We start from the raw sequence: 27,101 nt of genomic DNA on the forward strand, positions 1-27,101 counted from the left end.
GCACTTGTAGGGGGCCTCTCCTGTGTGCACCCTCTGGTGCTCCGTAAGGTTTGACTTGGATTTGAAGCTTTTCTCACACAGGCTGCACCGAAAGGGTCTCTCGCCCGTCTTCTGGGTTCTGTGCGCGCCGTTCCCATGCGCCTCTCTGCGCTCAGATCCTGCTGGCAGCATCGCACAAGGTCCTCCTTGGTGCATAGGATCACCTGCCAAACCTCTGGCCTCCCCGTTTTCCTTCTGCGACTGGCCTGCCTCTTCCTCCTCCTCCTCCTTTACTACCACCGGGAGGGAGCGCAGGACCTCTTCGAACCGCCCCGGTTCTCCCCTCCAGGCAGGATCCGAGGGGTCCGGGGCGCTGCTCCCCCCCAGGGAGAGAACATTGGCGTAGTTCTCCAGCGTGACCTCCTTGTACAGGGCCCTCTGCCACGGGCCCAGCAGGTCCCACTCGCCCGGGCTGAAGCGCACCGCCACCTCCGCGAAGGACACCCGCAGCCCGGAGCGGGACAAGGCAGGCGCTCCGGGAAGCGAAGGCCCCGCCTGGGCCTCCTCGGGCGCCATGGCTCTCGACCCCGAAAAGCCTCTTTCCCCTCAGCTTCACCCTCAGCGACGCTTCCGGCGGAAGCTGCCATAGAGGACGGGGGCTAGAGTGACTTCCGGCTCCGACTTGTGCCCATGGCGGCGCCCAGGTTGAAACCGGAAGTGGGTACGAATTAGCTTTTTCCTGAGGCGGTTGACTGTGAGGGAAATAAAGGTTTGAGAGGGGTTTTTTTATACGTATATTCTGGAGGCGGATTCGCCCCAGAGACAGGAAAAGCCTTGCCTGGCTGCTCCTTAACCATAGAGTTGGGAGGGAAGGAGGAGGCTAGAGCGCCCTGAAGAAGAAACATCCGGGTTCCTCTCGGGAAACGACGGCCGCCGGAAGGAGCGGCCCCGGCGTCGCCTCACGCGCTGCCCGCCCCGCGCCCCTTTCCGCTATTCGGATGAAATGCACTGGCGGCTAAAGAAGACTCGGTGGCCGCTCTGCGTCGGTGTCTATCGTCCGGGAGTCAGAACGAGCCAGGCGCGAGAACTGATGCGCATGCGCCTGAGCAGGTGAGCCCCCGCCGTCCAATCAAGAGGCAGAATTTATGATGGACGGGGCGAAGGGGAAGGGGCGGGCGTTTCCCCGTTACCATGGTGATTCTGACACGACCCAAGTTTGGAGGTCGTGACCCCTCCCCATATCCCAATAATAAGGAAAACATAAATTGTAATGGACAAAAGAGCAGAATGGAAGGTCCCTGCCTGCAAAGAGCTCACAGTTGTGGGCATTTGGGAGCAGGACCCCCTCCCAAAAATTCTGATTTTAATGCTTTTTTTTTATCCCTTTTCTGTCGAGGGTTTCCCATAATGGGCATCTAGATGGTCGGCCACTTAGAGAGCAGGAGGCTGGACTGAAATGGGTCGATTCATTGGCCTGATCCAGCAGCCAGGCTCTTCCTACACTCTAATGATCACTGTTATCCCTTTGTTGTTGTTTAGTTGTGGGACGCAGGTGGCGCTGTGGGTTAAAGCCTCAGCGCCTAGGACTTGCCGATCGAAAGGTCGGCGGTTCGAATCCCTGCGGCGGGGTGCGCTCCCGCTGCTCGGTCCCAGCGCCTGCCAACCTAGCAGTTCGAAAGCACCTCCGGGTGCAAGTAGATAAATAGGGACCGCTTACCAGCGGGAAGGTAAACGGCGTTTCCGTGTGCGGCTCTGGCTCGCCAGAGCAGCGATGTCACGCTGGCCACGTGACCCGGAAGTGTCTGCAGACAGCGCTGGCCCCTGGCCTCTTGAGTGAGATGGGCGCACAACCCCAGAGTCTGTCAAGACTGGCCTGTACGGGCAGGGGTACCTTTACCTTTACCTTTAGTCTTGTCCGACTCTTCGTGACCCCCTGGACCATCTGGTCCTCTGTCGTCCCCTTCTCCTTGTGCCCTCCATCTTTACCAACACCAGGGTCTTTTCCAGGGAGTCTTCTCATGAGGTGGCCAAAGTCTTGGAGCCTCAGCTTCAGGATCTGTCCTTCCAGTGAGCACTCAGGGCTGATTTCCTTCAGAATGGAGAGGTTGGATCTTCTTGCAGTCCATGGGACTCTCCAGAGTCTCCTCCAGCACCAGAATTCAAAAGCATCCATTCTTCGGCGATTAGCCTTCTTTATGGTCCAGCTCTCACTTCCCTACATCACTACTGGGAAAACCAGAGCTTTTACTATATGGACCTTTGTTGGCAAGGTGATGTCTCTGCTTTTTAAGATTAGTCCATCTCTATCCTGCCTTTCTTGCAGCACAGAACTCAATAGTCTTTATGGGGGGATTTTCCCAGGGAGTGTCTCCTCCAACCACTTCAAATCACACCCAGACCTGTTTACCTGGAGCAAAAGGGCAGGTTCCCTCATACCATGCCCTTAGGGGCCCATTGCTCCCATTTAATGGGTGAGAAAGCCGAGAGAACGTCCTGAATAAAAGAACAGGGCCCGCTCAAACATGTCGGGTGGAGCCAAAAGCATTTTAGCAGTTTTCACCCACTCAAGACAAAAACACATTTGCCTGGAATGCAGAAAGCATTTAGTTGTCATAAACATAAACATGTTTTCATTGACCTTTTGCAATGCATATATAAACTATTGATTAATAATAATAATAATATTACTAATAATAATAATAAATTTTATTTATACCCCGCCCTCCCCGGCCAGAGCTGGGCTCAGGGCGGCTAACACCAGTAAAATTACAATAAAATCGTAATGGGGGGGGACCAATTTAAAATACAGGTTAGAATGCAATTTAAAATGCAGCCTCATTTTAAAAGTAGCCCATAAATCAAAACCATAAGGGGAGGGAAACATAATTCCTAGCCTGCTCCCCATGCCTAGGTCTGCTTCTCACATAAAATGACCCCCCCCCTATGATTCCTTCCTTGCAGGGGTTGGGCTAGATGACCCTGTTGCTCCCTTCCAACTCTGATTCTGTGCTTGAGAAATGGGTGTGTGGCTGGCGGGTAAGGTATTCCTCCTGGATTCTGGCAGCCGGTGAACATCATGAAATAAGAGGAGAATCTTTCAGAGCTGTGCTGTGCCAGCTTTTAGCCTGCTGCTCTTGAGCCAGTGTGGTGTAGTGGTTAGAGCGGTTGACTCGTAATCTGGTGAACCGGGTTCGCTTCCCCGCTCCTCCACCTGCAGCTGCTGGGTGACCTTGGGCCAGTCACACTTCTCTGAAGTCTCTCAGCCCCACTTACCTCACAGAGTGTTTGTTGTGGGGGAGGAAGGGAAAGGAGAATGTTAACCGCTTTGAGACTCCTTCGGGTAGCGATAAAGCGGGATATCTAATCCAAATCCAAACTCTTCTTGGAAAACACATGTGCTGCCATAGGGCTACAAGCTGGCATCCTACAGCAGCAGGTGGAGAGACTGAGCAAGGCTTTCAGATGTACCTTCTTGACTCTTGCCAGGACCTGGAGACATGGAGCCCCCAGCATCTGAGAAGGCATCGGAAGGGAGGAAGAAGTTCACTGTGAAGATGGACGATGAAGACGTCGCTCCGGTACGACGGGAGGTTTTGGGTGAGGTTGTGAAGATCTCTCTTGGAGGACTATTCCCTCCCCTCACCCCTGAAATCTTACTGGACTGTTGTGGTTCTGGACAGTTAAGAGTTAACACTCCAGGAGCGTTCTTGATTCACTGGGTGCATTGCCCACATGACCCGAGAATTTTCCTTTGATCTGTGCTCTGTGGGGGCTGAGCTCTCTCTGGAGAGCAGTCTGTCTGAGAATGTGAGCAAGGTCGTTTTTGTTAGAGACAGAAAGCTGCGAACATGCAGCTAGATTCTCTAGGTTTTTTCTTTTCTGTTTTTTTGAATGCTTCTAAATAAAGAGTTATAGATTAGAACCACTGGTGTTGAGATGAGTTATTGAAGACACCACACAGACACAGACAAAGCCATTTTACGCTGTGTGTGAACTCTGCTAATGTCCGACAACTGAGAAGAGTGGCAGTGTGTGAGTAGAAGCATGTGGGCGCCACTGAAGTTTGTTGGAGTGGCAATAAATCAAATTTATTGCAGTGCCGTTGCACAAACTTTAACATGGACCTCAGTTGGTTTCATAACTGGGAAGGTCTGACCTCTCTAGTTCATGCACTGGATTGCTGCAATGCGCTCTGGGTGAGGATTCCCTCACACTCGTCCCAGAAGTTGCAGTTAGTGCAGAATGCTGCAGCATGGACCAGTTCACCCGTGAGATCCCCTTACCTTACAAGTGCCCACTCGACAGCTTCAATCAGTGGAACTGGCCCTGTTACAGGTGCAACATAATACCCATTCCACATTTGTAAGAACGAAATATTTTAGTGTGGTGGCATCTACACTTAGGAACTCCCTGCCTATGGATATTAGGCAGGTGCCTTCACTAAACTCTTTTCTGCACCTGCTAAAAGCATTTTTGTTCAGAAAAGCCTAGCCAGAGATGCAAAATGAGCATGCAGAATGTTTGGTGCATGTTTTAATCTGTTCTTGGTTTATTGCTGATTTTATAATGATATAAAGAGTTGTTTTTACTGATAGTTTTATGGTATTATTCCCATTGTAAACCACTTTGAGCTTTGTTTGTTTTTATGAAATAGTCAGTAAATAATCACACTGAAACCCAACACATGCACAGAGCTCCCTCCCTCACAGAAGCCACCGACTCTTCTCTCCAACAGAGCCAAAATTAATTCCTGTCACCCAACATTCTCTCCCCACCCTCTCTATTTCCAGGTGAAACTTCTTTTCAAACCCTCTTCTGCAGCCAAAGCCTCGCCAGCCTCCGAGGCCCCAGTTGCGCCAGGGGGCGCATCGTACGCAGACTATGTCGTTGGACAAGTGGCGGCCTCCTCAGCTCCTCAGGCGAAGCAAGGAGCACCTGTTGCCACAACCACTGCCTCTGCTCTCCCAAGAGTGCCCTCTCCACATGGCAAAAACAAGAGCCTCCCTGTCGTGCAAAGCGCAACGGAAGACAGAGCACCCCCCTTGAACCCAGTGCCAAAACCAGGAACCAAACACAACAGCATCATCGTCAGCCCCCGTCAGGTGAAAGAAGGGAGTGGGCAAGCAGACAAGGGACTCCTCCTCCTCCTCCTCCTCCTCTCTCAGCTCCTGCCCCCTTGGACAATTCTGCTGGCGTTACGTAACACCCAGCGGCTGCTCTAGATTGGTAGGTCAAGCTGTGGTTGATTTCGAACAGAGCCCAGGGCAGTTTCGAAATCCCAAATGAACCATAGAATTGTAAGGGACGCCAAGGGCCATCTAATCTAACCGCATGCAATGCCGGAATCACACCTAATGTGTGGAACCGACCTGCGCTTACTGTATAAACTTCCATGGCTTTGCAGGAATTCCAATCCAGACCTCCTGAACTCAAATCCAGAACTCTGTCCATTGGACATCCCTGCTTAGTTTCGCAGAGGGAAAAGCCCCAGACCCCACCTTGCTTGTAAACCGTTCTTCCCCCATCTTGGCAGCCTTCGAGGGGGCAAGGAGAAAGCACTTTGCACATGTTCAGAGACTACCTTCTCTGTATGAGCAGGCCAGGCATTCACAACTTCTTCAAGGGCTGAGCCATCTGAAAATGTCGCGTGCTCACAGCTGTCAAGAAAACTGTTCCCGATGTCCATGTAAAATGGCTTTGGCAGAATTTGGCAGGTGGAGACAAGATCTTTTGCCTCTCCTTTCTGGCCCCTTCCTTCTGTGTCTGCCTTCCCACTTTCCCCTCTCACTTACCCCACATTCTAGTTGCTTCTATGACCTCTGAAACCCTGACGCCCATTGACTCGCCACTTTACCCCCTTCTTTCCTCAGAGGGGGAACCCTATCCTGAAGTTCATCCGCAATGTGCCCTGGGAGTTTGGCGAGATTGTCCCGGATTACGTGCTGGGCCAAAGCACCTGCGCACTTTTCCTGAGGTGAGAATTGGCAGACACGTGGTTTTAGCAGTAATGTTATAGAATTAGGTAAAATTGGATTATGAATAGGTGAGAATGTAAAGTTACAATATATTAAGATAAATTATTAAGATAAAAGCAAAAATGGAAAGGGTTTGCTGAAATTGCTAATTGAATTAGAATACAAAAAAGGGAGGCGTGAGGAGGTCAGGGAAACAAGTAAATGAAAGACAAGACATGGGAAGATTGAAATGTTTTTAATTGTTTTTATTTTTCTGTATTTTGTATTTTTTAATTTTCTTTTTCTTTTCATTTTTGTAACATTTTTGAAACTTTAATAAATATTATTTTTTTAAAAAGAGAGAGAATTGGCAGACACGAGCATCTGAGCACACCCCAAGCGGCTCAGGCAGCCTGCAAATCAAGCATCGAACCATATAGCATCTTTGCTGGGAAAGGAGTCTCTCCAGCAATGTAACATTTCACCTGTGCCCCGAGATTTGGCAAAGACCATTTAAAGGGCCCGGCAGCCTTTCCCACACAGCTGGTGCACTCCTTTTGACAAAATAAAACTTGCTCTGAATGGTTTCTTTTCTCTCTCTCTGCCACCCGCAGTCTCCGGTACCACAACCTGAACCCCGGCTACATCCACGAACGCTTGCGGCAGCTCGGAAAGACATACATGCTGCAGGTGCTGCTGCTTCAGGTTGATGTGGTGAGACACCTTGAACCACCTCACCTCCTCTGATTCCAGCCCTCTCCTTCTCTCTGGCTCGGGCTGCCAGCTCCACAAAATCCCTGGACCATAGCAACCATTTCTTTTTGTCTTCTCTTTTAGTTTAGCAAAAAGGCAAGCAAGGTGTCTCAGGGTAGCTTATCAAATTACGCATGGCAAGGAGAAAGCAGGTAAGAGAGATGTTTTCTCTCCTAATGCTAGAATCTGTAGCCATGCAGCGAAGCTGAGTGTTGGAAGATTCGGAACAGACCAAAGGAAGTCCTTCTTCATGCAGTTAAACTGTGGAACTCACGCCTGCAGGAGGAAGTGAAGGCCACCAACTTGGATAGTTTTAAGAGGGTTGAAATTCATGGAAGATAAGGTTATCAATCATGGCTCAGCTCTGGCTCCACAGCTGGAAACCTAAATGAAGGGAGAGGGGATCCTGCTTCTCAGTTTCCCTTTGGAATATATGTTTGGCCACTGTGAGAACAGGATGCTGAACTAAGCCCTTTGGGGCTTAGGGCCCTCATATTTACGGGACCGCCTCTCCTGGTCTGCCCCACAGAGGACCTTAGAGTCAACGAATAACCACAGTTTAGAGGTCCCGGGCCATAAGGAAGTCAGACTATCCTCCACCAGGGCCAGGGCCTTCTCAGTGATGGCTCCGACCCGGTGGAATGCTCTGTCCCATGAGACCAGGGCCCTGCAGGATTTAACCTCCTTCCTGTAAGACAGAGCTATACCACCTGGCCTTTCATTTGAATTCAGCCTGATCTTTTATTTCTGTTCTCTTCCCTCCCCTTTTATGAAGATCACCCGCTCTGAGACCCCACAGCTAATTCTCCCCTGGTCTCCTCGCTGGCCCAAGTAGGACCAATTCAGCCAGCTAGCCCTGGGGATTATCTAATGCTTATTTCCCCTAAATTGGTTTTTGATTTTTATTGTTATTCATGTTCTTATACTGTATTTTATGCTGCTTTTATAATTGTTTTAAATTTGTTGTTAGCCGCCCTTAGCCCGGTTTTTGAACCGGGAAGGGCGGGGTATAAATAAAAATTTATTATTATTATTAGCCATTGGCCTGAGCCAGGTTCTTATGTCCTTATGGATCCTCCAGGCCAGAGGCAGTCTTATCTAGATTCCTAGGTTCGTTAGGGTATTTAGCCACTGGGAGAAGAGGGTGCTTTTGGCCTGATCCAGCAGGCACTTCTTGTGTTCTTTCCCTCTCCGTGACATCCAAGGAATCCCCAGACACCAATTGTGAACTGTCCCCTTCATGTTTTGCTTGAGAGAGGGGATGCTGGGCTGGGTGGGTCTTTGCTTTGATGCTGCAGCCAGATTCCCTTCCTCCCATAGGTAAAGGTAAAGGGACCCCTGACCATTAGGTCCAGTCGTGACCGACTCTGGGGTTGCGGCGCTCATCTCGCTTTATTGGCCGAGGGAGCCGGCGTACAGCTTCCGGGTCATGTGGCCAGCAGGACTAAGCCGCTTCTGGCGAACCAGAGCAGCGCACGGAAATGCTGTTTACCTTCCTGCTGGAGTGGTACCTATTTATCTACTTGCACTTTGATGTGCTTTCAAACTGCTAGGTTGGCAGGAGCAGGGACTGAGCAATGGGAGCTCACCCCGTCGCAGGGAATTCGAACCACTGACCTTCTGATCAGCAAGTCCTAGGCTCTGTGGTTTAACCCACAGCGCCACCCGCGTCTCACTCCTTCCACAGAGACACCCCTCATTCTCTACCCCCTCCAGACCTGTGTGGCTCATTTTCCCAACTCCTTCCTTGTTCCCTTTAGAAAGACCCACACCAGGCACTGAAGGAGCTGGCCAAGATCTGCATCCTCGCTGACTGTACCCTCATCCTGGCCTGGAGGTGAGGACCAAAGACTGGGGGGGGGGGAGGGGGCGTCTGCAGAAACTCGAAACAACAGCATAGAGGAAGTTTCCAGCTTCTGAATCACTGGCCTGAATGCAGTCTAGCTCTGGCCCAAGGTAATTTTGAGGGGGCAGGGATTCAGCAGCAGGGCAAGCACTTGGTGTGCAGAAGACCCAGGGTGCAAATCCAGGTTAAAAAGCCAGATTTCTAGCAACAAGACCAGGAATTGCCTCTGCCCCAGAAAATGGCGGATGGCTGCATTCTTTCACAGGCTGGTCTGTGTGCTCAGCGAGGTCCTTCTCAATCCAGCCCTCAGCCTGCCTCTTCCCATTGCAAAGCCTTTTCTGCTGCTAGAGTCCATGGCAGAGGGTGGATTCCTGTGTGTCAGAAGGCAGGCTGCCCCACCCCACCCCTGGGGGTAATATATAATAAATAATAATATTAATTTATTATTTATACCCCGCCCATCTGGCTGGGCTTCCAACAAAATATTAAAATACCGTAATACATCAAACATTAAAAGCTTCCCTAAAGAGGGCTGCCTTCAGATGTCTTCTAAAAGTCTGGTAGTTGTTGTTCTCTTTGACATCTGGTGGGAGGGCCTTCCACAGGAAGGGCGCCACTACCAAGAAGGCCCTCTGCCTGGTTCCCTGTAACTTGGCTTCTCGCAATGAGGGAACAGCCAGAAGGCCCTCGGCACTGGACCTCAGTGTCCGAGTAGAATGATGGGGGTGGAGACGCTCCTTCAGATATACTGAACCAAGGCCGTTTAGGGCTTTAAAGGTCAGCACCAAAACTTTGAATTGTGCTTGGAAACGTACTGGTAGCCAATGTAGGTCTTTCAAGACCGGTGTTATGTGGTCTTGGCAGCTGCTCCCAGTCACCAGTCTAGCTGCCGCCTTCTGGATTAGTTGTAGTTTCCGGGTCACCTTTAAAGATAGCCCCACGTAGAGCACATTGCAGTAGTCCAAGTGGGAGATAACCAGAGCATGCACCACTCTGGCAAGACAGTCTGCGGACAGGGAGGGTCTCATCCTGTGTACCAGATGGAGCTGGTGGACAGCTGCCCTGGACACAGAATTGACCTGCGCCTCCATGGACAGCTGTGAGTCCAGAATGACTCCCAGGCTGCGCACCTGGTCCTTCAGTGGCAGAGTTACCCCATTCAGGACCAGGGAGTCCTCCACACTCGCCCACTTCCTGTCTCCCCAAAACAGTACTTCTGTCTTGTCAGGATTCAACCTCAATCTATTAGCCGCCATCCATCCTCCAACCACAGTTGCAGTTGCATTGCTCCAAAGATCTAGGGAATGAGACGCTCCCTTTTGGAAACCATCTCCCAGCCCCCAAGATCTTGTGAGATGACACCTTCCTCCCCTCCCCTGTCGAGGTGGCGACACACATTGCATCACGTGCAGAATCCCCAGCTTGTCAGCTACTCGGGGAACCTAGGTTTCCAGTCCTCATTGTCAATAGATTAGATTTCCCCCCGAGGAAAACAAAAAAGGCAACCATGAAACTTGCTGTCAAGCTTTGCTCACGAAACAGGGGGTGTTGTGTTCCGACGTGGGTCTGCTGAGCCCTTCGGCTTCTCTTTCCCCTCTCCAGCCCGGAGGAAGCAGGACGCTACTTGGAAACCTACAAAGCCTACGAGCAGAAGCCGGCCGACTTGCTGAAGGAGAAAGTGGACCGGGACTACCAGTCGAGAGTAAGAAACTCCTTCTCACCAGCCTCAGCCGTGTTAGCTAGGGATCCGCAGGCCTAGATCAGACTCATCTTCCTTGGTAGCTAATTGCCCCCTTTTTATTCCCACTCTCACAGAGAGCCCTTTCCAACTCTGCCACTTGGGTAACAGGTTGTCAGCATCTATTTCCTCCCATGCCCGTCATCCAAATTACCGTACAGTGGTGCCCCGCAAGACGAACGCCTCGCAAGATGGAAAACCCGCTAGATGAAAGGGTTTTCCGTTTTGGAGGCGCTTCGCTAAACGAATTTCTCTATGGGTTTGCTTCGCAAGACGAAAAAATCTTGCGAGTTCCCGTGGGTTTTTTCCGCTCCCCCCCCTTTTCCTAAGCCGCTAAGCCGCTTATCAGCTGTTCCGCTGATAAGCCGCTTAACAGCTGATCGCTAAAAGCCGCTAGACCACTAATAGCGCTAATCCGCTAAACTGTCAATGGGCTTGCTTCGCAAGACGAAAAAACCGCTAGACGAAGAGAATCGCGGAACGGATTCTTTTTGTCTTGCGAGGCACCACTGTATTTTTTGCTCTATAAGACTCACTTTTTCCCTCCTAAAAAGTAAGGGGAAATGTGTGTGCGTCTTATAGAGCGAATGCAGGCTGCACAGCTATCACAGAAGCCAGAACAGCAAGAGGGATTGCTGCTTTCACTGCGCAGCGATCCCTCTTGCTGTTCTGGCTTCTGAGATTCAGAATATATTTTTTTCTTGTTTTCCTGCTCCAAAAACTAGGTGCGTCTTGTGGTCTGGTGTGTCTTATAGAGCAAAAAATACGGTATCCCAGATGGAAAAAGGATGAAGGCGGCACTATTTTTAAGGAGATAGTGGCCGTACGTCCTTCACCGCCACACGTATGACAGATCACCCTTTGCCCTGCTGTTCTTTGCCATCTCTAAAACCAAGCATCTCCCTCGCGTGCTTTTCCTGAAAGCACCTGAAATGCTACTTGCATTCATTCCTCTCTGAAGCTTGCAAAATGAATAGAAGCACCCAACCATGAGCTTTGCAGGTCAGGTGCTGCAGAGCTTTCCACAGAATCAGAGAGTTGGCAGGGACCACGAGGGTCATCTACTGCAACCCTTTGCAACACAGGAATCTCTTGCCCGACATGGGGCTTGAACCCACAACCCTGAGATTAAGAGCATCTTGCTGTACTGACTGAGCTATTCCAGGCTTGGCCAACGTGGTGTAGTGGTTAAGAGTGGTGGACTCATAATCTGGTGAACCGGGTTCACGTCTCCACTCCTCCACATGCAGCTGCTGGGTGACCTTGGGCCAGTCACACTTCTCTGAAGTCTCTCAGCCCCACTCACCTCACAGAGTGTTTGTTGTGGAGGAGGAAGGGAAAGGAGAATGTTAGCCGCTTTGAGACTCCTTAGGGTAGTGATAAAGCAGGATATCAAATCCAAACTCTTCTTCTTCTTCCTTCTCTCATTGCAGGTGACAGACTGCCTGACCAGCGTGAAATCGGTGAACAAGACAGACACCCTGAGTCTGCTCTCCACCTTCGGAGTGAGTGCCTTTCCTTAGCATGGGAGGGGCAAGTTTTCAAGAGAAGCACCCATTTCAAGTCTGGCAGCTTATGCGCTTTGACCCAAGAGCCCTTCCCTTTAATCCCAGAAATGAGATATTCTGGGGGGACAGGACTGCTTCAGCACTAAAAATACACTCAGGGTACCGCCACCCCCATTCCCTTTGGGAAACACTTCCTGTGGCCCTTCTACAGAACAGGGCTGGGGAACCTCAGGCCTGGGCACTAAATGTGGCCCTCTAAGCCTCTTCTAAAAGGGACGCGGGTGGCGCTGTGGGTTAAACCACAGAGCCTAGGGTTTGCCGATCGGAAGGTTGGCGGTTCGAATCCCCACGACGGGGTGAGCTCCCGTTGCTCGGTCCCTGCTCCTGCCAACCTAGCAGTTTGAAAGCACGTCAAAGTGCAAGTAGATAAATAGGTACCGCTCCGGCGGGAAGGTAAACGGCGTTTCCGTGCACTGCTCTGGTTTCGCCAGAAGTGGCTTAGTCATGCTGGCCCCATGACCTGGAAGCTGTATGCCGGCTCCCTCGGCCAATAAAGCGAGATGAGTGCCGCAACCCCCGAGTCGGCCACGACTGGACCTAATGGTCAGGGGTCCCTTTACCTTTACTCCTCTTCTGCCTGGCCTTCAGATCTCTCCCCAGCCCCCCCCCCCACCCATCAGCCCTGCCTCAAACCCTCCTTGAGCATTTCTGCCATGCTGGAATGCTGCAATAATGCTTCTCAGGGTGTGGGTGTCTGTGTAGCAGCTAGCTTACTGAACAAAGGTAGTATTTGCATCCACAGCTCCACCTGCCTTAGCCTCTGGTCCTGCCCGGGGAACACGGCCCCTAGACTTGAAAAGGGTTCCCCAGCCCTGCTGCAGAACACTTTGTGAACTCTTAAGCCCTGTTCTTCCTTCTTAGACTTGCTTTTTAACTTTTTAACTCTTGCCTTGTAGTCGCTGCAAAGCATCATCCAAGCTTCCAAGGAGGATCTGTCCCTGTGCCCAGGGATCGGGCCCCAAAAGGTACAGCTGTCCAATGCACAAATAGTTTTTCGTTGGCTTGTGGGCGGTCAAGGCCTGCCACATCGTAGTACTGTAGTCAGGTACTTTGCAAGGTAAAAGGTAAAGGACCCCTGGACGGTTAAGTCCAGTCAAAGGCGACTATGGGGTTGTGGCGCTCATCTCGCTTTCAGGCCAAGGGAGCAGGTGTTTTTCCACAGACAGGTCATGTGGCCTGCATGACTAAACCGCTTCTGGCACAACGAAACACAGTGATGGAAACCAGAACGCACAGAAACGCAGGGGGCGCTGTGGTCTAAACCACCAAGCCTCTTGGGCTTGCCGATTGCAAGGTTGGCAGTTTGAATCTGCATAACGGTTGTGAGCTCCCGTTGCTCTGTCCCAGCTCCTGTCAACCTAGCAGTTCAAAAGCCCACCAGTGCAAGTAGATAAATAGGTACCGCTGCAGCAGGAAGGTAAACAGCATTTCTGTGCGCTCTGGTTTCCGTCACGGTGTCCCGTTACGCCAGAAGTGGTTTAGTCATGCTGGCTCCCTCGGCCTGGAAGCGAGATGAGCGCCACAACCCCATAGTCGCCTTTGACCATCCAGGGGTCCTTTACCTTTTTTACCTTTACTTTGCAAGGTCTCCCAGGAACTACTTTTGAGGCCTCGATCTTCTCGCTCTCAGGACTGAAGGGGGAGAAAGTGCGAAATGGCTGGATTTGCATCCTGGGCTGCATTTCCCGTGGGTGATGCAGCTGCAGCAGCGTAGCCTCGTGGGTCCTATCAAAAGTGACTTTAAGTTCGGAAGGGAGTCAGGGATGTCACTGTGGGAAACTAAGTGTGCAATGACTGGGAGGCTGTTGCTGGTGGTGAACAGGGAGCACGGCAGAAGCGCCAAATTGCAGCAGGTAATAGGCATCTCAGGGCGCAAGCAGCTGTGGGTCTTATCCTGAAAAGCCTTATCTCAACACAGAGCTAGCTGATTTAAATAGCAGCAGAAGCTGCTGCCCGATACCACAATAGACCATCTAACTGGCAGCAAGCTCTCTAGGGTTTCAGGCATCTATCCTGTTGGGGACTGAGTGTAGGACTCTCTGCCACTGATCTGCAATGGCCCCTCTCCAAAGGCTTGGGGTCTCCTAGGGCTGGGACTGCTTTGGGGAAGAGGGTGACAGAAAGAGCCTCCTTTTCCACTCACAGGTCCCCCCAGAGCAGCACCCACGGGAATCCCCACAACCACCTCTCCCTCCTCCTACACACACTGAACATTTGTCTCCCCAATTTTCACTGGCACCCCTTTTCTTCCAGGCCAGAAGGCTCTTTGACGTCCTGCACCAGCCGTTCCTCAAAGCTGCCAAGTGAGCAGGGGCCTCCGTGGCGAGAAGACCAGGAGCATGTTCTCTGCAAGTCTGTTGTCTGCTGTCCCGTCCCCCCACCCCTCAAACCTCCTGGCTCAAAAACTCAGCTGGCTGTAGAGCCTTGAGGAAGCCCGGCAGAACAGCACAGCCTCCTGGAAGGGGACAAAACTTTTTTATTTTTCTAGCAGCCAACAATATTTCTCTTCTTCCCCACCCACTTTGCAATAAAACAACCACTGTGTGGCAAAACCCACTCCCCCAGATTCTCCCTTATTCTTCTTGGGTGGAGGGAGCAAGCTTCACAGCTCCTTATCTAATCCAGAGGCAGAAAATAAGGATCTGAGCAGCTGCGGGCAAACCAGGGACCCCTTCAAATCTCTGTCTCCTGTAGCAACCGAACAAGCTGCGTAGAGTTCGTATAGGTGGAGGGGACATTGTTCTCAGAAAAAGCAGGAGTTTTTGTCCCCACCCCAACCCCGCAAGATGTCCCAGACCTGAGCTGGAGGGCAGCTTTTCATTCCTGCTCGCTCGCCGGCTCCTCCTTCCCTGACGCTTCCTCCTCCCTCTTGTGCTTCTTCTTTTTCTTCTTGTGATGCTTCTGGCTGAGCTCCTCCGCTCTGGGCTCAGAGGACTCCCCTTCCCACTGCCCCTCTCCTCCTCCTCCGGGTGGCCCAGAGGGGGCTTCCAGCTCCCCCCAAACCTCCAGCTCCTGCTTCACAGAGCTGGGTTCCAGCGACGCCGTCCCCTGTTCCTCACCGGCTTTCTCCCTCTTCTTCTTTTTCTTCTTCTTGGGAGGGCTAAGCTCAGGCTCCTCTTTGACTTGTGCCAGGCAGGCCTGGGGGCTGCCCCCCAGGCTGCTCAGCTCCCTCCCCGGCTCGGTCTCAAGGCAGGCAGGGCCCACCAAGGCTGTTTGCACTGCAGCTACCTCCTCTTCATGCTTCCGTTTCTTCTTATGTTTGTGTGCAGCCTTCCCCCCTGCCTGGGACCTGGGCTCAGCCTCACCAGGTGCCACCACCCTCTCTTCCCCCTCTTCTTTCCTCTTCTCCTTCTTCCTCTTCTTGCTCCTGCGCCCCTCCTCCCCAGCCCCTTCCTCGGGGGCCATCTCCCCTTGCGCCACCAGCCCTTCGGAAATTGCCTCCAGACCTCGACTCTCCTGGGACTCCTCTTGCTTCACCGGGGGGTGCTCCTGGGGGTCCGCCACCCTCTCGAGGGTCCGCTTCTTTTTCTTCTTCTTCCGGGAGTGCTCCTCAGCAGTTTCCTGCACGGGAGGGGGCCACTTCGGACAGCCCCCAAAAGGCAGGAAGCGCTGCTTGAGGCCTTCGGGGATCTGGGGGGCCGGTCTGGCTGCCACAGGGAAGAGGGGCTGGTTAGCACTGGGGTCTCCATATCTCTCGCAAAAAGTCAGGGAGCTCCTGAAAGGGGGTGCACAGGTGAGGAGGTCCAAGTGGCCCGACGAGACGAGCAGGCGGGCACTGCTGCCCTGGTCCCCTGGAGTCGCTTGGACGTGGTAGACCTTCTGGGTCCCGTCTGACTGCGGCGCCTTCAGAATCTGGAAGCCCACGAGGGGCACGGCGTGACCTTCGAGGCTGGGGGGGCAGGAACCAAGGAACATGTTGAGAGAGTTAGCCATGGAAGAGGACACAGATGCATTTCCACACAGACGCAACAAAGCTTTTAAAAGGTATTATTTTACAGGGTGTTGGTTGCACAAGCGAATGCTGTATTTGCAGAACCTGGGAACAACCAGACCGGATCCTGCACACGTTCGCAGACTGTCCCCACTCCTCCCCAAGGAAAAGAGCAATGGGGGGGGGGGGAGGACTGATGGTTTTGACCTACAAAGGTGACCCCAATGCCTCAAGGACTGCTTCTCCCCATGTGAACCAGCCTGGACCCTGCAATCATCATTCAAGGCCTTTCTTTGTGTTTCCCCTCAATGAAAGGTCCACAGGGTGGCAACACGAGGTCTTTTCAGTGGTGACTCCTCACAAGATGCTCCCCTGGCATCATCACTCCTTATCTTCTGGCACCAGGCAAAAACATTCCTTTTTAACCAGGCCTTTGACTTTTAAGTCTCTATGGTCTTTTTGAATGGATGGGACGTTTTAGTGTAAAATAAATACAGTCAAATCTTGGTTCCCGAACAGCTTAGTTGCCGAACAAATCGGCTCCCAAACACCGCAAGTGTTCCAGTTTGCGAATGTTTCTTGGAAGGTTTTCAAACGGTTTTGGGAGTCGAGCAGATTAAGTTCGAGAACCAAAGTACCACTGTAAATAAATTACATCATCTTTTAGATTTTATTAAAGGTTAGTTTTAAGGTACATATGTGATTGCTCAAAATATTGCAAGTCGCTTTTGACCAGCAAAAAAGGTGAATAATAAATGTAATTAACAATAATAATAATACCCCCATCTTAAGGCAGCCTTCTCCAACCTGGTGCCCAGGACTACAACTCCCCTCGGCTGAAACCAGTGTGGCCGTGTGACGCTGAGGCTGATGGGAGTTGTAGTCCAACACGCCTGCAGGGCACCAGGTTGCAGAAAGGGGACCTGAGGTTTCCCGAGCTCACTCATGCTCACATGCACACAAACATGCCTACCTCTCAGGGCTGAAGTTAGCGGGGGCTCTGATCAGTACCAGCTGCTTTGAGGGGCTCCGGAGTGACTCAGGGCTGAGAGGCGGCCCAGGGGCAAACGGGCTGGCAACAAACTCCTCCGGGCACTCAAAACGCAATGGTCCTGGTGGGGGGGGGGAGAGATTGGAGAGGTCAGTAAATAGCCCCCAGTATTATGGCAAGTAAGGGACGCGGGTGGCGCTGTGGGTTAAACCACAGAGCCTAGAACTTGCCAATCAGAAGGTAGGCGGTTCGAATCCCCGCGACGGGGTGAGCTCCTGTTGCTCGGTCCCTGCTCCTGCCAACCTAGCAGTTCGAAAGCACGTCAAAATGCAAGTACAGTGGTACCTCAGGTTACATACGCTTCAGGTTACAGACTCCACTAACCCAGAAATAGTGCTTCAGGTTAAGAACTTTGCTTCAGGATGAGAACAGAAATTGTGCTCCAGCGGCGCAGCAGCAGCAGCAGGAGGCCCCATTAGCTAAAGTGGTGCTTCAGGTTAAGAACAGTTTCAGGTTAAGAACAGAGCTCCGGAACGAATTAAGTACTTAACCTGAGGTACCACTGTAGATAAATAGGTACCACTCTGGCGGGAAGGTAAACGGTGTTTCCGTGTGCTGCTCTGGTTCGCCAGAAGCAGCTTAGTCATGCTGGCCACATGACCCTGAAGTTGTATACCGGCTCCCTCGGCCGATAAAGCGAGATGGGCACCGCAACCCCAGAGTCGGTCACAACCTAATGGTCAGGGGTCCCTTTACCTTTACTATTATGGCAAGTTCTTAAATAAATGGGAGTGCCTGATCACCTCATCTGTCTCCTGCGAAATCTCTATGAGAAACAAGAAGCTACAGTTAGAACTTGATATGGAACAACTGATGGGTTCAAAATTGGGAAAGGAGTACAACAAGGCTCTATATTGTCTCCCTGCTTATTTAACTTATATGCAGAATTCATCATGTAAAAGGCTGGGCTGGATGAATTCCTAGCCAGAATTAAGATTGCCAGAAGAAATATCAACAACCTCAGATACGCAGATAACACAACCTTGATGGCAGAAAGTGAGGAGGAATTAACCTTTTAATGAGGATGAACGTTGTTGTTGTTTACCAGCAGGGTAAAAGAGGAGAGCGCAAAATATGGTCTGAAGCTCAACATAAAAAAAAACTAAGATCATGGCCACTGGTCCCATCACCTCCTCGCAAATAGAAGGGGAAGAAATGGAGGCAGTGAGAGGTTTTACTTTCTTGGGCTCCATGATCACTGCAGATGGTGACAGCAGTCACGGAATTAAAAGACGCCTGCTTTTTGGGAGAAGAGCAATGACAAACCTAGACAGCATCTTAAAAAGCAGAGACATCACCTTGCCAATAAAGGCCTGTATAGTTAAAGCTCTGGTTTTCCCAGTAGTGATGTATGGAAGTGAGAGGTGGACCATAAAGAAGGCTGATCGCCAAAGAATGGATGCTTTCGAATTCTGGTGCTGGAGGAGACTCTTGAGAGTCCCATGGACTGCAAGAAGATCCAACCTCTCCATTCTGAAGGAAATCAGCCCTGAGTGCTCACTGGAAGGACAGATCCTGAAGCTGAGGCTCCAAGACTTTGGCCACCTCATGAGAAGAGAAGACTCCCTGGAAAAGACCCTGATGTTGGGAAAGATGGAGGGCACAAGGAGAAGGGGACGGCAGAGGACAAGATGGTGGGACAGTGTTCTTGAAGCTACCAGCATGAGTTTGACCCAACTGCGGGAGGCAGTGGAAGACAGGAGGGCCTGGCGTGCTCTGGTCCAGGGGGTCACGAAGAGGCGGACACGACTAAACATCAGGGGGACCTTGCAGGCCCTTTGGCATCAGGACCACAGGCCCCCTCTGCTCCACGCCCTCCGCAGGTACACTGCCCTTGCACATGGAGGCTCCACTCCGCTCCCACCCTCCCCGCAGCTGCCTCGCCCCCTTCTTAGGCTCCTTCTGTGAAACGGGGGTCGAAAATCTGCTCGCCTCCCCCCCCCCCCCCAAGCTCACCCTCCGGGGCTCCGCTCCGGCCGCCCCGCACCTCCATGGCTGCAGCGCCCACGTGGAGCTCCTAGCAGCCGCAGCCGCTTCCGGGTTCTCACCGGAGGGGGGATACACTTGGTACGCTCCACGCTCTCAGGCACTCTCGGTCGGGTGACGTCAGCGGCGTCCCCCGGACAGAGCACAATGGCACCTTCCCGGCCCTTAAAGGGGAAACGAGCTCGCCTTTCCCCCTTTATTTTTTGTCCGCCGAAATCAATGTGATTTTTCTATAGAGAGCTGCCGTTGTTCCAAACGGGGGTTGGCAGCAGGGGGATTTAGCAGGGGGGCAGCACAAGGGATGGGGAGGGACGGTCAGTGCATCTGGCTGCTGCTAACCAGGAGGTTGCTGGTTCGAGCCCACCCAGGGACGCCTGTGGTGGTCAGAATTCCTGCCTTGCTGCGGGTTGAGCTAGATGACCCCGGGGGAGCCCCTCCAACTCTACAATTCCATGCTCCTGAGTCGATGTGCTTAGGACTGGGTCTTCTCCATGCGCCCTCCCCCCTCGCGCTTTTTCAGGGCTCTTAAGTTATAGAGTGGTACCTCAGGTTACATACACTTCAGGTTACATACGCTTCAGGTTACAGACTCCGCTAATCCAGAAATAGTGCTTCAGGTTAAGAACTTTGCTTCAGGATGAGAACAGAAATCGTGCTCCAGCGGCGCAGCAGAAGCAGGAGGCCCCATTAGCTAAAGTGGTGCTTCAGGTTAAGAACAGTTTCAGGTTAAGAACGGACCTTCGGAACGTATTAAGTACTTAACCCGAGGTACCACTGTATAAGCGAGTTGGAGTTGGGCAAACTCAGAGATTCTTCATTTCCCTTTGAGCCCTTGGATATATTGCTGCTGGCTGGGGCATCCATATCAACAAAGTTAAGGTTGCAGCTTTTGGGGCTGTCTAAACCACAGAGCCTAGGACTTGCCGATCAGAAGGTTGGCGGTTCGAATCCCCACGACGGGGTGAGCTCCTGTTGCTTGGTCCCTGCTTCTACCAACCTAGCAGTTTGAAAGTACATCAAAGTGCAAGTAGATAAATAGGTACCACTCCGGCGGGAAGGTAAACGGCGTTTCCGTGAGCTGCTCTGGTTCGCCAGAAGCGGCTTAGTCCTGCTGGCCACATGACCCAGAAGCTGTACGCCGGCTCCCTTGGTCAATAAAGCTAGATGAGCACCGCAATCCCAGAGTCGGTCACGACTGGACCTCATGGTCAGGGGTCCCTTTACCTTTAGTTTAGAGAAAAGGTGACGTGATAGAAGTTTGCAGCATTATGCATGGCATGTAGAAAGTGGAGAGAGAAACGTTTCTCTCCCTCCCTCAGAACAGTAGAACCCATGGACATCACGTGAAGCTGAATGTCAGAAGATAAAATGAAGTTGTTGTTGTTGTTGTTGTTGTTGTTTAGTGGTGTCCGCCTCTTTGTGACCCCATGGACCAGAGCACGCCAGGCACTCCTGTCTTCCACTGCCTCCCGCAGTTTGGTCAAACTCATGCTGGTAGCTTTGAGAACACTGTCCAAGCATCTCGTCCTCTGTCGTCCCCTTCTCCTTGTGCCCTCCATCTTTCTCAACATCAGGGTCTTTTCCAGGGAGTCTTCTCTTCTCATAAGGTGGCCAAAGTTTGGAGCCTCAACTTCAGGATCTGCCCTTCCAGTGAGCACTCAGGGCTGATTTCCTTCAGAATGGAGAGGTTTGATCCCTGATCACTGCAGATGGTGACAGCAGTCAGGAAATTAAAAGACACCTGCTTCTTGGGAGGAAAGTGATGACAAACCTAGACAGCATCTTAAAAAGCAGAGACATCACCTTGCCAACAAAGGTCCATATGGTTAAAGCTATGGTTTTTCCAGTACAGTGGTACCTCGGGTTAAGTACTTAATTCGTTCCAGAGGTCTGTTCTTAACCTGAAACTGTTCTTAACCTGAAGACCACTTTAGTTAATGAGGCCTCCTGCTGTTGCAGCGCCGCCGAAGCACAATTTCTGTTCTCATCCTGAAGCAAAGTTCTTAACCTGAGGTACTATTTCTGGGTTAGCGGACTCTGTAACCTGAAGCATCTGTAACCTGAAGTGTATGTAACCCAAGGTACCACTGTGGTGATGTATGGAAATGAGAGCTGGGCCATAAAGAAGGCTGATTGCCGAAGAATTGATGCTTTTGAATTATGGTGCTGGAGGAGACTCTTGAGAGTCACATGGACTGCAAAAATGAAGAGCGTATGATTAAACTGCGGAACTCCCTCCCACAGGAGGCTGTGATGCTTCTGAATCCCAGTTGCTGGAAACTGCAGAAGGAGAGAGTTGCTCTCACGCTCGGCTCCTTCTTGTGGCGTCTGTTTGCCACTGTGAGAACAGGATGCTGGTCCACATGGGCCCTTGGCCTGATCCAGCAGGCTCTTCTCATGTGTTTATGTTCTTAAATGTAATAATAAGGTCAAAATCAATTCAAGTGGGTTAGTTATTTACTATTTAAAGTTTGTGTTCAGCCAGGCTTCGTGGCCAAAGCGAAGCAGAGAGGCTGATGCTTTTACTGTGTGTGCTTGTGGGTGATGCATGAAGATCCCGATCAACTCTAGTGAACAGGGTTCGTGACTCTTGGTTAATCCAAAGGAAAAGTTGAGTGATCTTGCATATTACGTACGGTGTATAATTTGTGATCCATATGTACCCTGCAATTCTCCTTTGCGACACTGGGTGTCACTGTTGCATTGTCGGTGCTTCCATATGTAAAAAATAATAATGTGAATTTTAATTCGGTTTAGTATTTTAACTTGTATGTTTTAAAGCATTGTTGTTTCCCTTGATTTTATTGTTTTGTCTTTTTTCTAAGCAGCTTTGAGGGGGGTGTTTTTACTTTCAAGCGGAGTATAATTTTTATGGAGTAAATGAATTTTAAAAAATCAATTTTGCAGCAGAAAAAAAAGATTAATAATGCACAGCTGGGTGTGCAACAGTATGTTTCTCACCAGACGATTATTTTAACTAAATTAAGCAATGTGAGCAGGGGAGCAGGAACCAACAAGAACTAAATCAGTAACAGCCTTAGAGACATAGCTGTCAACTTTTCCCTCTTCTTGCGAGGAATCCTATTTGGAATAAAGGGAAATGTTGACAGCTATGCTTAGAGGGGGACACAGGTGGCGCTGTGGGTTAAAGCCTCAGCGCCTAGGACTTGCCGATCGAAAGGTCGGCGGTTGGAATCCCTGCGGCGGGGTGCGCTCCCGCTGCTCGGTCCCAGCGCCTGCCAACCTAGCAGTTCGAAAGCACCTCCGGGTGCAAGTAGATAAATAGGGACCGCTTACCAGCGGGAAGGTAAACGGCGTTTCCGTGTGCGGCTCTGGCTCGCCAGAGCAGTGATGTCACGCTGGCCACGTGACCCGGAAGTGTCTCCGGACAGTGCTGGCCCCTGGCCTCTTAAGTAAGATGGGCGCACAACCCCAGAGTCTGTCAAGACTGGCCCGTACGGGCAGGGGTACCTTTACCTTTACCTTATGCTTAGAGGATCAGACCTATGTGCCCCCACCTCCCTCAGAGCCCAGTACTCTTTTTCTCTCATTGCCCAGCCAGACACCCCAGTGGGGTCCCATAAGGCCAAAGGCCTCTCCAGGGTTTGTTCATCTTCTACCCCCAGCAACTGTCGGGCAGACGTGTGCAACCATTGATCTATCAAGCTCAGCTGGCAGCAATGGCTGTCCAGTGCTCCAGAGTAGGAATCTTTCTCAGCTCTTATTTATTTCACAAAATCTATATACCACTTGATTGTTTAAAAAATAATAATCAGCAAGAACCTCCAAGTGGTTTACAAAAGGGAAAAAAAACACAATAAAATCAAGCGAAATTTACAACAATGGTTTAAAACATTCAAATACTTAAAATACTAAAATGTAAAGTTCACACCAACTTTCTAAGGATCTGGACAGGCCTGTCTAAACAATGACGTTTTTTGCAATCACCAAAAAGAGCACAGGGAAGTTTCCTGCTTGATAGGCAGGGAATTCCAAAGTGTGGGAATGTTCAGGGCGGCAGGAGAGGATATATTGTTTATTAGTATCCTTCCTAATTTGCATTAGCAAGTTCCTTTACTTAGCAGAGTTTACATTCCGCTTTTTACATGCGCAGCTGATAGCTGGTTGCAGGCTCGTGTGAGCCGCTCACTATTATACAATTCAGTCTGTCTCGGATTGAATTGTACATTCCAGGTAAGTTCCCTTGAATCCCTCTTTAAAGAATAAAGACGTCACAATCTGAAATATACTCAGAGTCGCAAAGTGATTTCATGCTCTTTATTCAGCTCATAGTGGTGAGGAGGAATGAATGAATGTCCCCTCAAAGTATCTGCTTTATATACATTATTTACACAATGGGCTGCACATGATTGGCTAATTCTGGAATTCTACTGTAAGCCAATCAGGTTGTGGATTCACTTATATCTGGAGCATGATTGGGTGGTTCCTGCCAACCAATCATACTGCTGCATTGTTCTAGGACCAATCAGATTGCTGCATTCTGAATCCTATTGTTCTAGGACCAATCAGATTACTGCAGTTTGCATCCTATTCAACTCAGTACATAACACAATCTTATTCAAAGTCAATAAAATAAGTTTACTTACATCAGTTCACAGCTGGATCCCCTGAAAGCTGACTTAGTTACAAATATGTATATGTGGATCTACCCCATATGGGGGATAATCCCAGTGCTGCTGCTAGCTGAGAGCTAACAGAGCAGTCCTAGCCAAAAGCTGGTCAAATGAAGAAGGAAGTGAAAAAGGGAGAGGTGTGCTGTGTGACTCGTCCTTTTGTTACCTGGACCGGTTAGGTCACGCCCGCCTTCTATCACATGCAAAAGGAAGGATGCTCCAGCCAGGAGGAACAGGAAGTTTCGACTGGCTGGACCAAACATTCCCTCATATGTCTTCTCTAGCGTTATAAGGAATGTTGTACTTGACTGCTTCTCATGGATCACATCCCACACAAAGTTTATGCGCTACCACTCTAAGTTGTGCCCGTTCCACCAATTGAATGGGTCGAATGGGCACACATGGGGCAAGATGATCTCGTAGGTACACTGGTCCCAGATTGTTAAGGGTTTTATATGCTAGTAGTAACACCTGAGATGCTTAACTTTCCCGCCCCAATCTAGCCACAGTGATCCATGCGACGGTCACCTCCAGGCTTGACTACTGTAATTCGCTCTACGTGGGGCTGCCCTTGAAACTGTCCCAGAAACTCCAGCGGGTGCAGAATGCTGCAGTGAGGCTCCTCACGGGGTCCCTGCCATGGGAGCATATTCACCCAGTGCTTTTCCAGCTGCACTGGCTCCCGGTGGAGTATCGGGTCAGGTTTGAGGTGCTGGTTTTGACCTTTAAAGCCCTTTGTGGCTTAGGGCCCTCGTGTTTATGGGACTGCCTCTCCTGGTATGCCCTGCAGAGGACCTTAAGGTCCATGAATAACCATAGTTCAGAGGTCCCGGGCCCTAAGGAAGTCAGATTATCCTCCACCAGGGCCAGGGCCTTCTCAGTGATGGCTCCAACCTGGTGGAACATTCTGTCCCATGAGACCAGGGCCCTGGAAGATTTAACTTCCTTCCGCCGGGCCTGTAAGACAGAGCTATTCCGCCTGGCTTTCAATCTGAACTTAGCCTGATCTTTTATTCCCCTTCCTTCCCTCCCCTTCCCCTTTTTATTACCCGCTCTGGGATCCCACAGCTAATTCTCCCCTGGTCTCCTCACTGGCCCAAATAGGACTAACTTAGCCAGCTAGCCCTGGTGACCATCTAACGTTTATTGGATAGATTTCCCCCCCTAAATTGATTTTTGAATTCTGAATTTACTGTTATTCATGTTTAATACTGTATTTTGTGCTGTTTTTTGTTGCATTAATTAAGTGTTTTAAATTTGTTGTTAGTCGCCTTGAGCCCGGTTTCTGAACCGGGAAGGGCAGGGTATAAATAAATTATTATTATTATTATTATTATTATTATTATTATTATTATTATTATTATTAATCTGCCATGGGTTCGGGCCCCACATTGGGCAAAAAAATTCCTGCATTGCAGGGGCCTGGACTGGGTGACCCTTGCGGTCCCTTTCCAACACTCCGATTCTGTGTCCTATGGCGCAGAGCAGCTTTGGCTAGGCCAGTCATGAGGCTTAACCAGTCAGCCAGAACTGTTCCCCTAGACCAGGGGTCTGCAACCCGCGGCTCCGGAGCCGCATGTGGCTCTTTTACACCTTTGCCGCGGCTCCGGGGCGGATACTAGCGAGGGGAGGAGGCGCATTGTGCGCCCTGACACTCCCCACTGTGACGGGCGCTGTACTGGCTGTGATGTCGCATGGGGGCGGTGCGTGCGTTAGTCACGCACTGTCCCGACGTCACCTTCCCAACCGCTGTCAGATCGCGGCTCTGGAGATATATTTGTTTTAAATGTCGCAATGGTTTTGCGGCTCCCAGTTTTTTTTCTTCTTCGGAAATGGGTCCAAGTGGCTCTTTTTGTCTTAAAGGTTGCAGACCCCTGCCCTAGACAAAGGAACTGGTTTGGCAAGCTCGCTCTCCTACGTTCCACTTCCACCGATTCAGGATTCGTGGAGAAGGGGGCTGCTGGCCAGGATAGCTCTTCTCTGACTCCACACGACTGGAGGTAGCACTGCCTCTGAAATGCAATCTAGGCTTAAGGATATAAAACCAAAGCAAAACAAGAGTTCAACGACAGTAGCACTGTTTCCTGGTTTCCCTTTAGGGCAGTGATGGCCAAACTCGACCCTCCCACTGTTTTGGGACTACAACTCCCATCATCCCTAGCTAACAGGACCAGCGGTCAGGGATGATGGGAATTGTAGTCCCAAAACAGCTGGAGGGCCAACTTCGGCCATCACTGCTTTAGGGTATCACTGTGAGAACAGGATGCTGGAACTAGATGGGCCTGATCCAGCAGCTTCTTCTGATGTTCTTGTTATCTTACAATCCTGAGAATGGGAAGGGACTCCAGGCATCATCCAGACTGACCCCCCCCCAAACCCACAGCAATATGCAGACTTTGGTTCTGCAGTACAGTGGTACCTCGGGTTACATACACTTCAGGTTACAGACTCCACTAACCCAGAAATATTACCTCAGGTTAAGAACTTTGCTTCAAGATGAGAACAGAAATCGTACTGTGGCGGCGCGGCGGCAGCAGGAGGCCCCATTAGCTAAAGTGGTGCTTCGGGTTAAGAACAGTTTCAGGTTAAGAACGGACCTCCGGAGCGAATTAAGTACTTAACCCAAGGTACCACTGTAGTCATAAGTGTGCCTAGTTAAAACTAGGGAATTTGCTCTCAAGGGATGCGATGATGGCCGTGGTGTCAGGATCCAGCAAATCTGTGGAGGAGGCACAAAGTTAAACAGACAAGGCCCATTGCCCAGAGCTCTCATCCCTCTCAGTTTGGCTGGTTTCTCCCTGAAAAAACACACCAGTATTTGTCCTGGCACTGCCAGCTGGCTTGTGGGGAGGGCAATTCTCCTTGCCCTGCAAGTGAACCCTCTCCTCTCTGGGTCAGAGTCGCCATCGCTGCATGTGGTTTGACACTGAGCCACAAGGAGGGAGGATCCTGCCCATTTCGTTGGCTCTCTGCTCTCTCCTCCCTGGAATGGTGCCCTGACTCCGCAGGATGGGCTGGGGGGGGGGCTGAGTGTCTGCAGAGGGGGTGTCACCCGGCTAGATTTCTGCAGGGGTGTCTGATCTGAGCACCTGGAGCCTGTTGCCCTCTGTACCCCATTCCTTCGCCTTTGCCCCCCCCAACCCTGTCTGCTTATTTAATTAAATCTACTTATTGCACCACTGAGATCTTTCTTCTTTCTTTCCCTTCTCGCCATGTAGACTCAGGCACTGCAGTTTAGGAAAGATGTTGACAAACAGGACTAAAATGTTGATGGAATTTTACCACTGTAGTGTGGAGAGTGTCAAAACAAAAAAAATTCCTTCCAGTAGCACCTTAAAGACCAACTAAGTCAGTTCTTGGTATGAGCTTTCGTGTGCATGCACACTTCTTCAGATGTGGAGAGTGTGTTAACTTATGCTCTGTGTGTGTGGTTTGGGAGCTGCACGGTCAGGGAAAAAACAATGCTGTCCAGGGTTGTAAAGACTGCGGAGAGAATAATTGGGCGCACTCTTCCCACCCTGGATCAAATCTACGCTTCCAGGTGCCATAAGAAAGCTGCAGAGATAGCGCAGGATAGTGCGGACCCCAGAAATGATTTCTTTCAGCTTCTGGAAGAAGGTAAAAGGTGAAGGTAAAAGGACCTTTGACCATTAGGTCTAGT

At 50.7% G+C, this 27,101-nt stretch overlaps 3 protein-coding genes across 3 annotated transcripts in view; 1 reads left to right on the top strand and 2 right to left on the bottom strand.

The window, feature by feature from the left end:
- The first annotated feature begins 676 nt into the window (after positions 1-676).
- Positions 677-14,394, top strand: ERCC1 (ERCC excision repair 1, endonuclease non-catalytic subunit). Its single transcript, XM_083754166.1, has 10 exons — positions 677-1,089; positions 3,466-3,557; positions 4,770-5,081; positions 5,850-5,953; positions 6,548-6,647; positions 8,447-8,523; positions 10,135-10,234; positions 11,704-11,775; positions 12,735-12,803; positions 14,092-14,394. Exons 2-10 carry the CDS (start codon positions 3,477-3,479, stop codon positions 14,143-14,145), a joined length of 969 nt encoding a protein of 322 aa, XP_083610292.1. The 5' UTR covers positions 677-1,089; positions 3,466-3,476; the 3' UTR covers positions 14,146-14,394.
- CKM (creatine kinase, M-type) overlaps positions 8,959-27,101 on the bottom strand; it is a 196,118-nt gene continuing 177,975 nt past the window's right edge. The window contains exon 8 of the transcript XR_014567764.1: positions 8,959-9,611. The gene's annotated coding sequence lies outside the window, so the exon portion shown is untranslated. The remainder of the gene's footprint in view (positions 9,612-27,101) is intronic.
- POLR1G (RNA polymerase I subunit G) lies at positions 14,297-18,866 on the bottom strand. The gene is made up of 3 exons (XM_083754082.1): positions 18,777-18,866; positions 16,743-16,881; positions 14,297-15,727 (listed from the first exon to the last, which is right to left on the bottom strand). The coding sequence occupies exons 1-3, from the start codon at positions 18,811-18,813 to the stop codon at positions 14,656-14,658; spliced, it is 1,248 nt and encodes a 415-aa protein (XP_083610208.1). The 5' UTR covers positions 18,814-18,866; the 3' UTR covers positions 14,297-14,655.

This window comes from Podarcis gaigeae (genome assembly GCF_964106915.1).
Source record: "Podarcis gaigeae genome assembly, chromosome: 8".
Taxonomy (NCBI): domain Eukaryota; kingdom Metazoa; phylum Chordata; class Lepidosauria; order Squamata; family Lacertidae; genus Podarcis; species Podarcis gaigeae.